Source organism: Arvicola amphibius, chromosome 2 (assembly GCF_903992535.2).
Source record: "Arvicola amphibius chromosome 2, mArvAmp1.2, whole genome shotgun sequence".
NCBI classification, from domain to species: Eukaryota; Metazoa; Chordata; class Mammalia; order Rodentia; family Cricetidae; genus Arvicola; species Arvicola amphibius.
In genome coordinates, this window is record NC_052048.2 from 21,693,486 (window position 1) to 21,706,825 (window position 13,340).

General features: G+C 48.5%; 1 protein-coding gene across 1 annotated transcript in view; it reads right to left on the reverse strand.

Annotated features, from left to right (window-relative positions):
- The window catches only part of Cracr2a (calcium release activated channel regulator 2A), a 115,011-nt gene that overhangs the window by 47,118 nt on the left and 54,553 nt on the right, over positions 1-13,340 (reverse strand). The window contains exon 7 of the mRNA XM_038320374.1: positions 1,266-1,356. Coding sequence (XP_038176302.1) covers positions 1,266-1,356 — 91 coding nt within the window. The remainder of the gene's footprint in view (positions 1-1,265; positions 1,357-13,340) is intronic.

Below are 13,340 nucleotides of genomic sequence, written 5' to 3' on the forward strand. Positions count from 1 at the left end.
AGGGTACGTCAGGAAAAGGGAGTGCCCTAGGAACCAGAGTGTGGGTAAATGTACCTAGGAGCAGGGGTATGGCATGAACATGGCTGCAACAGAACCAGTGTACACTGGGAACAGGTATGTACTAGGATCAGGGTATACTAGTAAATAGGGATGCACTAGGAACAGGGGTGCAATCTTCACATTATCTCTCCCGGTGCTGAGGATGGTGGCCTTGTTTCTTCTTGGTGATTGTATTTTCTAGTTGTCTAAAAAGAAATGGTGGGCAACCTGGTCTCTAATGACTGTTTTCTTTGGGGCTGATGCTTAGAGAATAAAATGAGTGGGTGTGTTTTGATGGTCCTGCTATATAGGTGCAGGGTTCAGCTGAGTGATACCCAACGTCCAGTTTGCTCTGGTTGCAAAAGTATGGTCTGCAATCCCACCATTACACATTTACTTCTTCCTTCCTCCTCCTTTCCTATTTCCTTCTTACTCTCCCTTTCTTCTCCCTCTCTCCAATCCACAAATCAACAATCCATCCACTTATCTTTCTTCATCTGTCTGTCTGTCCGTCCACCCACCCATCCATCCATCCACCCACCCGCCCACCCAGCCACCCACCCACCCACCCACCCAGCTGCCCATCCATCCACCCACCCACCCATCCACCCACCCATCCATCCATCCACCCACCCACCCACCCACCCATCCATCCACCCATCCACCCACCCACCCACCCCCCCCCCCGCCCCCCCCCCCACCCACCCACCCACCCACCCACCCACCCATCCACCCACCCATCCACCCATCCACCCACCCATCCACCCACCCATCCATCCACCCACCCACCCATCCATCCATCCATCCATCCATCCATCCATCCATCCATCCATCCACCTGTCCATCCATGCTTTCTCATCCCTGGTCCCTCCCTCCATTTCTTCCTTCTTTGCTGTCAGTTCATCCACCCACACCTCCATGCATCACCTGCTCACTCACGTATTGGTTGAGCAAATATGGGGCATCTCCTACAGTCCAGGAATGCTCTAGAAACTGAGGTTAGTTAGCAAGCAAGTGAACTCACACATTAGTAGGAGGAAACAGACACCGTGAGACAAGGATAAACAAGTCCACTATATATTTTGCTTGAAGGTGATAAGTGGCTTGAAAGTCAAGGCGGAAGAAGACAGTCGCGGTTGTGTGCTGGGATCTTAGTGGGGAAAGGTGTTCAGAGTACAGGCCAAGCAGCCATGCCCAAGTACCAGACCCAGGAGGGCAAAACTCACTTTTAGGAGGAACTGCTCCCGTTCGCTTTTGATCTGCTGCTCCATCTCCTCATAGAGATGCTGGATTTCTTCATCATAAGCTGCGATTTTCCTAGAGGTGACAGAAGGAGAAGCTGACTGGGTCCTTCCCAAGATCCACCTACCCTACAGTCATGGTTCCTGGAGCTGTGGATGGCTGAAGGATCGCCTATGTCAGGCCAGCCCTGGCTTCAGGATCATTCCTTCAAGGCTAACTAACCAGACAAGGCTGAGTGCACAGAGACCAGCCACACCAACTGCAGATGCTAAAAGACATCATAAGCCCTCCCTTGTCTTCCAGACCACTGCAGGATCACCCATGTGCTCCACAGGGAAGCTGTCCCAGATCCCTTTCTGAACTCTGCTTCACTCCAGCACTGAGCCTGGCCTCCTGCACTCTCCATCCCTACTCCCCCTGATGCCTCTGCAGCTAGACAGTCTGAAATCACAACCTGGAGGGGTTCCCTTGCTGCTCGGTGGATGCATTCTCTGCTTCTCTACATCAGCCTTGGCATTGTACCAACAGAGGACCCTCGTGCAATTGTGAGCTTAAGTCCATGCCGCTCACAAAGATTTTACCTTGACAGTGGCCTGCTGCAAAGGACAGGGTCTCCTGCCGTCACAGGCACAGGGCCACAGATGCACAGTAGGAGACAGGTGGCTCTGATTAATGCCTGGTGATGACAATGAGGTGACCTTTTCCTGCTATGCCTCTGAGCATCCTCTCCCCATTCTAAGAGCCCATGAGACATGGGTAGCGGGATAAGCACCTGTCCCTCTGCCCGGCTTTTTTATTTTTAAATGCAGTTTTTGAGGATGGAACTCAGGTCCTGATGTTTGAAAGGCAAGCACTTCACCAACAGAGTTACCCTCCAGCCCATAGTAACCATATTTTTATAGCTTTTCTCTGGACATACATTGAGACTCTCTGTGGCTCCCACTTCCCATACTTTCCCCCTCTTATAAAAGGAACTCCAGCTTGGTGTTCAAGAACCATTTTGAATATATAATACACACTCATGCACACACACAAATCATCACTTGCCACTCTAAACTCTAAGACGGCAAGCCCACTTTGACCTCCATGGGTGGGTGGAGGAAACAGCCCTCATTGCCAGGTCTCAGAAAATACTGAGGAGACATCTGAAGAAAATTTGAAGGTCGGGACTGGAATTATGCCCCTGAGTCCTCCATCAGTTTACCCTCACATCCCACATCCACTTTGGACTCCGGTCTAGGACCAGCCTTTCTCTACTGCCCCAGGCTTTGCCATGGCCCAATCGCTGCCCTTTCTTCTCCAGGGGAGAGGGCTTCACCACATGGACATATTAAGCAGAGAGGACGAGCCATTTTGAGCCGGGTCATTCCTGCTCTTCAGAAACCACACATTGGATCCAGACCAGAGAACTGGAATGAGAGCCATGGCCAGGGTTATCATCTCAGACTCTGAACCCCAGTTCTCAGCTCTCCCCTGAGAGCCAGAAACCTGAAGCGACTGCACAGTGGTTTCAGGGCATGTTTGGCAGAAGCTGTCAGTCCCTCCAGGTTTCACAGTCCAGGGCTGTCAATGAATCTGCTCAGCATCTGGGAATGGCACGTTTCCTCTGGGCAGAGTAAGGCATTTCTTCTTGGAAACGACGGGTATAAGAGCTTGCTACTTTTTCTCTCAGCTAACCCATCACAACAGAAAGAAAACCACGGTGGGAAAGTAAGACGAAAGGAACCATGTAGTGAAACAGGGGCACCTCAAGGTCAGGGATAGACACAGTTCAAAGGAAGCACAGTTTTCCTCCAGCCCTGAATTCTCTTTACCCTCTTGAAACAGTCCAGGCGCTAGATGGCAAATGGCTTCAAGAAAAACTTCAGGCAGCAAAATGCAACTATATAAATACCAGAGAACCAACAAAGTGAGGCGAGAGCAACTTCAAAATTGGTTTGGCTCTGCTAAAGCAATTCTAATTAGAGTCGTCCGTATAAGCTGTTTACCATCTATGCCTAACAGCCACGCCGGGCATTAATTCTATGATACCATTAAATGCGTTATATTAATTTTGCTCTAAGTTTTGCTTGATTAAATTAATATTCTTGATGTTTTTCCATGCTCACATGACAGTTTGCTTGTCGTGAATTAACTTATTTTACAACCATTATGAGATAAATGAAGTGAAAGCAGACAGTCCCTAACTAGTACCCGGTGCTAGCCCTCCTTTGCATAGTACCCAATGCTAGCCCTCTTTGACATAGTACCCAGTGCTAGCCCTCCTTTGCATAGTACCCGATGCTAGCCCTCTTTGACATAGTACCCAATGCTAGCCCTCCTTTGCATAGTACCCGATGCTAGCCCTCTTTGACATAGTACCCAGTGCTAGCCCTCCTTTGCATAGTACCCGATGCTAGCCCTCTTTGACATAGTACCCAGTGCTAGCCCTCCTTTGCATAGTACCCGATGCTAGCCCTCTTTGACATAGTACCCAATGCTAGCCCTCCTTTGCATAGTACCCGATGCTAGCCCTCTTTGACATAGTACCCAGTGCTAGCCCTCCTTTGCATAGTACCCAGTGCTAGCCTTCTTTGACATAGTACCCAGTGCTAGCCCTCCTTTGCATAGTACCCAATGCTAGCCCTTCTTGCTCTACTGCCAAGAAGCCCTGGGACCTCAGGGGGAGACCCATCTGGACTACTCTGTGGACTTCAGTCTCCTGGAGACTTCTGCAGGCCTAAATAATAGCATGATCCTCCTGGGTCAGAAGACACCAAGCCCCAGGGGATGGGGACATGAGGGCATTATTTTTAATAGTCTAATACTAAGCCTGTTCAAGGGTCAGAGGACCCTTATTCCAGAACAGGCTTGTCTCCTCAGTGTGACAAGTGCTCTGGTGTTCAAGAAGCTCCTGTCCTAAACATTCTTTCCCGCATTGTCAGGATGAACCAAGGAGAAAGTGAATGCAAAAAGCGTCCAGGACCAAAATGGCCTAATAAACATATGGAATTACTTATGTTTGTAATTAGGATTAGGAACAAGCAGAGGAAGGAGTGCTTACTTTCATGGATGAAAGGGCTGGGTTTGGAAGAGCTCAGAGGCATTGGGAGGTGAAGAAAAGGTTTAGTGGCTAAAAGCTCCCATCAGTAGACTCCATCAGAAGCTCTGGCTGGGTGTAGCGGGAGCTGCAGAGCTGGAGTGTGCATATCTGTGGGAGCTCCACAGCACTGTAATAGCCAGACACCCTGCAAAAGATCTGCGCATGCGTGGAGCATCAGCCCAGTTAGATGTGCCGTGTTCTGCAGTCAAAGTAAAGAGATGACCCGTGGTGTCTGCTGATTGTGTGCACCTTTGTTGCTGGGATTTCTACTCTCACTGCAGAACACAGAAACACAGACTCTGAAGTGTTCTCTGAGAGGATCCATCCATCTTTCCAGCCCTCACTGATGGACACCTTCTTGGAACTCCTAGGATGCCTGTACTTTCATTTGACCATTCCACATGGGATTGTAAGTAGTCCTGACCTATGCAGGTCTCACTGGGGGCTTAGACAGCCTCTGTTAAGTTGTGAATACCCAGACCTTTACATTAACAATAAAACAATAATATAAAAACCTCTTGGGCTCAAGAGATTAATACTGAAAACCTATAACAACCCACCTTACACTTTGGTTATCAAACTCAGATGCTAACAGACCATAATGAAGGAATATTAGACTCTAATTGAAGAATTCTAGGGTTGGGAGCTTTGTCTCATTCAACCACTTCTTATTGGTATTAAAATCTTTTCTGTGTGGTTACAGAGATGGCCTAGCAGTGAAGAGCAAGCCACCAGTATCATATGGTTCACAATAGCCTGTAACTCCAGTTCCAGGGGATCCAATTCCTCCCTTCTAGGGTACCTGTGTGAATGTGATGTACATGTGTGTGCACACATGGTGTGGGAAAATTGTCTGTATTCTTTCAATCATGTTTTAAATAAATGCTGGTTGGCCAGGCAGGAAGTATAGGTGGGTCAACCAGACAGGAAGTAGAGGCAGGGGGATGAGAACAGGAGAATTCTAGGAAGGAGGAAGCCCATTCCTCCCAGTCCTGCCCAGACCACGGAAGAAGCAGGATGTGACCTGCCCTGCTGCAAAAGGTACTGAGCCATGTGGTTAACATAGATAAGAATAATGGGTTAGTATCAGTTATAAGAGTTAATACAAAGCCTGAGCTAATAGGCCAGTCAGTTTATATCTAATGTAGACTCTCTGTGTGATTTTTTTGGGACTTGCCGGTTGTGGGAACTGGGCAGGACAGAAACCCCAACAAGCCCGGCCCTCATGTTACACACACACACACACACACATAAATAAATAAATAAAAATAATAAACCATTAAAAGATAACCCATGTTGCTATTTACACTGAGTATGTCAGACTACTTCCTATGACTGGAGACTGCCCATCTCTCTGAGCAGTTCTGTCCTCTTTGGAATATTCTGAGTCATGGAAATCTGGTTTCCCATGACCATGCCTTTCTACATAAAAGCCCCCCATAAACTTGAGAACAGCTTCAAGTTCAACGGGGTGCCTTGGTTCAGGCCACACCTTTTTCTCCCTCCTACCTTGCCTCACACAGAATCTCTTTGGTAAGCCATCCACGCTCAGGTGTCTTTCAACAGACTGGATACCCTTCTACCACTGGAGCCCTGAAACAAATGCCCAGGGCAGGAGTGAGTGTGATGTGTGCGGAGTGGAGCTGACCACTGCCTCTCTTGTTCTAAAAACGCACATATCTATTCATGCAGCAGAATTAGATTTGCCTGGCAGCCCCATGACAATTGATGGATTTTGTCAGTTAAAACTTCCACACTCGATGTGATGTTTTCTCCTTAAAGACAATGCTGTCAAATCCTGGCTCTCCAGCCTCTGCCTCTGTGCTTAGGACACAGGAGAATACCCTGTGTCATTCTGTTAGCTGCCGTGTTTACTGGCATTATGTTAATGGATCCCACTTGGCCATCCAGTGTATTCAGTGACCTTCTATGTCTTATTGACATTACACTTTTAGCTTCTGTTCAGAAAGGAAGCTAAATTATCCATGATACTTGTTTTAATGACTTAGCTTGTCTGAGGGTTGTTTTTAATAATTAAATTTGTTTCTTTGGTGATGTCATGTATGTATGTAATGCATTAATTACTTTCACCTCCTCCCTGTTAGCTCTCTCCATGTGGCCATGGGGATTAAAGCCATAACTTTGCATATCCTGCCTAATCTTGCCTAAACACCTTACTACCAAGCTATACCCTAACTCTAGAAGAAAGTTTTTTTTTTAAAAAATATGCCAACTTTTTATTTCTTGTCTTAAGGTGTAAGAATCTAGAATATATTGGGAAAGTGTTTATGGTCTGGAATCTATTAACCTTTTGTCTGTAGCCAAAACATTATTAATTTTTTATAACTTCTGTGAGAAGAACACATACTCGCTTTTTAAGGGACGTGACTCTACACTCACTTCTTCGCTTGCTGTTGGACAGTTTGAAATGCTTCCTGCCTTTTACTGCTTGCCTTTAGTGCACCTTTGCCTGACTAATGTGTCAAATCTGAGGTGTTGTCAGCTTTGAAAAGTCTGGGGTTTGTTCAATTTATTTTCTTTGTTTTTTTTTTTTTTCTGAATGTTTCTTCCTGTATACATTACTGCTGTGTTACTTGGTGCATAAAGGTTTATATATTAGAATTTCGGGAGGAGGTGCACTTTTACATACAAGGGTGTGCGTGCGTGCGTGCGTGTGTGTGTGTGTGTTTTGCTGTTTGTTTGTTTGTTTTGAGGCAGCGTCTTGCTCTGTAGCCCAGGCTGGCCTCACATTCGGCCTCACTTTAGCCTCTTAGGTGCTGACTCCTCTTTCTGGGTAGAGTTTTATATTGCTATAAAGTAGACCCTCTACCTTCTTTTATTTATACTTCTGAGCTACCTGTAATATGTAGTCATAAGTAGCCAACAGCCCTTCTCCTGGCCATTCCTAAGACACTCCCTTCTCCACCTAACCCCCAGTGATGTCTGATTATCCAGTTCTCTGATATCTACTGCTGGTCACTTAAGCTACAGGAGGAGGATGATACACAGACGAGGCGGACAGAGAGGACGGGAAAGCTGGGGAGGGGCAGTAGTTAGTTCTCAATGAGGCAGAGGAAGTAGTGTGTGGCGAGGCAGCCATCCAGCGTCAGCAGCAGCCGTGAGCACTAACATGTATCTTCTGTAATAAACCCACTGCGTTGACTGGCTAGTGCTGTGGAAGGCACGGAGATAGCTCAGGTGAGAACCCAATTGCTGAGACAGCTCTGCTCACATTGCCATTCATTAGACCAACACCTGGGAGGCCTGGTTCTCCATTTACAAGTTTTCTGACCTCAGCCAAGTCGCTTGAGACCAGTAATCCCCAAGTTTCTACATCTGAAAAGTCAGGACGAAGGTGTGACAGTTAATGAGGCTAATGAGGTTATGTTGAGGTTGAAGATATCGCCTGTGAAAATACCTAGAACTGGTCGTAGACAGAACACAGCTAATAAAATTCTAGTTAAAGGAAGTCCCTGGGACCCCCCATTTTGAGAGTCACTCCTCCATAGATGTTTTAGACATCAGCCAGGGATAAGCAGGAATGGGAAATAGGAATGGGAGGAAACCATACCTCAGCATAGAGGGCTGGAAAAGGATGCAGGTGGGAGGGCTGAGAGCTACGGAGGTTCGGAGGCTCGGCTAAAGAGTCAATATTCGGAGTTCACATAACCTCCGACGTGACAGTGCTGACGAAGCTCTTCTTAATGTACCACTATGGGTAGAATGGTTTAGCCTTCAGCTCTCCTCTGCACCCCAGGGGTTAGACTCTTAGAACACCAAGTCCAAAGTCACAATGGTGCAAGAGAGGATGGACCAGAAAGAAGTGACCATGTACCAACAAAGAAATCCCAGAGTCTCTTCATGGGCTCTGGCCAGCAGTCACTCTGTGACCATAGAGTCCTGACCAGAAGGCGTGGAGGGGGCTGCCTGTTCTGCTGATGGGGAAGGTGGTAGAATTTCCTGGCTGAGCCTAGGAAAGACAGACAGGTAAGGGGAGTCACTGCTACATACTGAGAAGCCGCAAGGACAGTGGTGGTTCTGAGAGAGTGAGTCCCATGGAAGACAGGCTGGAACCCCAGTTTTAATTCAGAGGAGCATCACTTGAGATGTCTGACTCTGACAAATATTCCCTCCTGCAGGATTACCGCTGATGGTGGTGGAGGTGGTATGTCAATATGAGTATGTGTATATGTCTGTCAATATCTCTGTGTGTGAGAGTGTGGGTATGTGCATGTGTGTTTCTCTGTGTATGAGTATATATCTGTGTATGTGAATGAGCATGTATGTGTGTATGTGTGTATCTGAGTGCATGTTGTGTCTGTATCTGTGTATGAGAGTGTGGGTATGTCCATGTGTGTTTCTTTGTGTATGTGTGTCTGTGTATGTATTTCTGGGTGTATGAATGTGTATTTGTGTGTATATCTGCGTCGGTGTGTGGTAGTAGGCAAATGAGTGCTAAAGGTGGGACACATGGGATGAAGGAAGTGGAGAACCCAGACTTCAGGGTAAGTTCTAGGCTTAGGGCTGACAGGCCTTTCTAAGAGCATTCGTAAAAACTCAAAGGTGAGGTGTGGTTAGCAATAACCCACCATGCCAGCCTCCCACGGGGACTGAGAGACTTAATTAACCTTCACAAAGTGCTTTGCACCTCGAAGATGAAGGTGCTACCAGAAGGAAAGCATTAGCACTCTGTGCTGTGGTGCTCCAGCTAGCAGTGTGGGGCTCCAGATAGCAGTGTGGGGCTCCGGCCAGCAGTGTGGCGCTCCAGCCAGCAGTGTGGGGCTCCAGTCAGCAGTGTGGGGCTCCAGTTCGCAGTGTGGGGGCTCCAGCTAGCAGTGTGGGGGCTCCAGCTAGCAGTGTGGGGCTCCAGTTAGCAGTGTGGGGGCTCCAGCTAGCAGTGTGGGGGCTCCAGCTAGCAGTGTGGGGGCTCCAGCTAGCAGTGTGGGGGCTCCAGCTAGCAGTGTGCAGGCCTAGCTCCCTGCCACAGATGCTGCAAAACCAGGTCCAAATTCTGCATTCCTGCTCCCTTTCTCCTCAGCCTTTTCTTCAAGGTGCTGGAGATTTGGAGAGGTCTTTGAAGCCAGTCGAGTTTCTTCTAGGCAAGGATGTGCTAACACCATCCAGAGACTAATCCACTCCTCCTTTTCTAAGGGAAGGCATGGCCGTGACCTTGGAGAGAAGATGTGGTCATGCCCTACATTTTGGTCACACATCATCATGAACTTAAACTCTAGGCAGTCTCGGACAGTGAGCCCCTCACCATTGCAGATGGAACAATGTATGAGGAGTGCAGACAGCCAGCAAGATGGCTCAGCAGGTAAAAACACTAACTCATAAGCCTGGTGACCTGGGTTCAATCCTGGGAACCCACAGTGGAAACAGAGAAACAGTTCCTGGGAGTTGTCTTCCGACTTACACACATGCACATGCACGCCTGTGTGCACACGCGCGCGCATACACACACACACACACACACACACACACACACACACACACACACACACTGTGGCACACAGCTGTACTTTATGTCTAACTAAAAATAAAAATGATTTAAAACATTTTCTTAAGGGAGCTCATGTATTTCCAACCCAAACTGTTTTCCTTTGTATGTGAAGAAAATTACTCAGATCAGGGGAATGAGCAAGTGCGCAGGTAAGAGTCAGAGTGGAAAGAAGACGCAGGCTTTGACTTGAGGGAGGGCACGGAAGGGGCACGATTCCCCCACAGCCCACCACCTAGTGATGCTTCCACCAAACAGACTCCTGTGTGAAACTGACAATGTACATTTGCAAGTAGGATTGTCAACATTCCCAGATCACCCTGGAATCTGAGCCAGGGAAAGTGAAGGAAAGAGAGAGGGGTGGGGATCAATTACATTGCCAGGCACTTGACGGACAGAAGGCAGGAGAGCCTTGATGCCCTTCCCCATACACCCCACAATGCACCACCCACCACAGGGTGGGAACCTTCAGCTGGAGAACTGAGGAGGGAAAAAAAAGCAGGTTCTGCTGCAGCCAGCTTTGAGTCTGAAAACTCACCACTGCCCCCTACTGTCTTTGTCAGGTAACTGCAGGCTCTGAACAGCAAACAAAAAAAACCTGGCTAAGGTTTTCACTGTTCTTTGAGGTTGGCCTCTGTGCATTAGAGTACAGATGGATGGAAGGAAAGGTAAAAGTATAGAAAGAACTGCAAATGGATGCGATTGACAATGGATTTCAACATAGATGGCCTCTTCCTAATTGATTCTGCCACCTGTGTAAACCACCGCCGCAGCATGGCTTCACCCCCAAAAGCAAACCACTTTTCATGGGTCAGGTCTACAGATTATGACTGTGATATGCACAGAGCACAATCGGTCACCACCTTTCAACTCGCTCCCCGAGCAGCGTCAACAATGTGTGGTGCCCTCGGATCACGTTATACCTGTAAAACTCCCACACTTGATTAAGCCAGGCATCACCAAGCAGCCTCTACCTCAACCAATGCACATGATGGCCAAACTTAGATCATAGCATTTGTGGGCGGAAAATAAAAAGGAACTAGCAGTCTCCGAGGGGCATGAAATGACGAGGCTATCTGGAGCCGCATGGATTCAGACCGATCTTTTTCGGACGTCTGTGTTTTTTGTTTTTGGGGGAGGGGTTGTTTTGTTTTGTTTTGTTTTGTTTTTTGTTGGATTTTGGTTTGTGGACGCCTTCTGGAAGAACAAACTGGAGTAACGTGTCTCAGTGTGTGGTCTGCACCCTATGTGTTCCACGGCTACCTGGATGCATGGCCACGCCTAGTCCCAGGCCCATTGCTGAGACCTACGTGTTTAGCCCCTGTAGGAGAGGGGTGCAGGGCTCTGTGGCATGTCCTCTGCTGATTCCAACACACATGAACATGTGGGAGCTACCACCAAGGTCTTCCAGAAGGCAGTGAGCACCAGTGGCATGGAAGGGCCACCTGCCATGTACAAAACACGTTGTCATCCTATTAGGAGTCAAGGCCAAGGGCATGATGGCTTCCCTCCCCTGCTAAGCTTTCCTGCTTCTAGAGCTCCATGCCAGGGAAGATGGTGATGCCCGGATGGGTGCTGGCTGCTCCGGTGTGGTGGTTGTCCTACTGCAAAAGTCCCTTCCTAAAGTTTGAAGAGGCCACTCAGGGCTGTAGATGAACAAGGTGAGTTTGGGTAGATGAGGAACTGTGGTCAAGGACAGAGGGCTTAGGACACACACATGGGCTCCATCAAATACAAGCGTGGTCTTCCCTGAATCAAACGAGCGAACCAGACCACGGAACTAAGGGGATGAGCCTGAGTTAGATTGGCAGATCAGCCTTGCTGGCCTCTGATTCAGGAAGCTTTAGGCCCTCTTCAGGCAAAAGAGGACATAGTCTCAGCCTGATTAAAAATTAAAAAAAAAAAAAACATAAACCTAATCTCTTTCCCACAATCAAGCAACCTAGACTCCCCGAGGTAGAATCCTGACATCCTCGTGACTCAGAAGATCCCTCTGAGTCCATGAAGCTCCACATAGCTTCACTGTTCATCCCCTTTAGAGGCTGCTAGCTTCTTTTGGTTTCCAGAAAAGGGGGAGAGCTGAGAACCCTTTCCATGGCCAAGTACTTCCTAATTCTGGCAGCCGGAAATTCTTCCACACGTTTAACAATCTACAGCTCTTGCTATGGTGTGGGTATGAAACGTCCCCACCGGCTCATGAAACCTTGGTCCCTGGCTGGTAGCATTGTAGGCCCTCTAGGAGGTGAGGTCTTGATAGAGATGGATGGCTAGGAGGTGAGCCTTAGGGGTTCAGCCTTACTTGTTACGGAGTTGGCTCTTTCTCTTCCCCGCTACTTCCCTCCCTGCCCCTCACACATGAGTGCCCCCCCCCCGCCCCGTGTGTGTCTGTGTGTTTCCTGGTCTCCTGAGATGAGAATAAGCCACCAGACACTTACAAAGCCATTCTCAGCCATTCCTTCCCAATGACTGACTACGTCCTCCAGCCACGAGTCCAAATCAGTCTTCCCTCCTCATGCCACCTGCTTCTCATCAGGTAACTAGTGCACCCCTTATGCTGGAATGCACAGTTTCCCCAGTTTCTGGGAATGAGAAAGACGGCAGCTGAGGTATCATGGCACTCTCACATCCTCAGGGAAAAGCAAGGCCCGGAGGGAGCAATTCTTACTGAACACTGGACAGAGGCTGTGGGCTCTCACCCAGGCTCTTGCATTTCACCCAGCCTCCTGGGGCTGGTGTTCCTTCCCAATGGACATGCAAACAGGATAGGAAATGGATACTTCCAGAAAGGTCTCCTCCTATTTCAACCATATCCATGGCAACAAGGGTAGGCAGGCCCTGATTCTTTCTGACAACACCCTGGCACACTCTGTGGTTGGTCTCTGATAACAATGCTTTCCTGAGCATCCCCATTTCCAGGGGCAGCATCCTCTCCCTCCTACAACCTGGGACTGGATGTGAGGAGGAAACGACACTCTCCATTCACCGTAGCAAAGCTGCAGCCCAAGGTTTCCAGTCCAGCCTGCAAAGCTGAGGACAGAGCTGAGAACAGGAAACGTGTGCCTCAATCAACCAGAGGGAGACCAGACCCAGACTGCCCCAGGAGTCAGCCCCATTTTCTCTGGACCCCATAGGAGGAAGAAGCAAGCTGTGAGCCCTGCGAAGAGAAGCAGGAACCGTCTGCACCTCTGCCCATACTGCCCCAAGCTCCAGTCGGGGTTTTCTGGCAAACACTGGGCAGGCTTTTTCCAAATCTGCCTGGTCAGAGTGACCATTCGCTCTTCAGGGATGGTGACTAACTCAAAGGAAGCGATAATTAAATGCTACCCACTGGTAACGTAAGTGTCAGTCAGTCGGTCCGGCATTGAGACTGAGGGGGGACGGGACACAGCAGCCATGACTTGCTTCTGTCACTTCCAGCCTCTGTGACAGGCAATCATTTCAGATGGAATTGAAATGCCACACCTGTCCCGAGCTGGA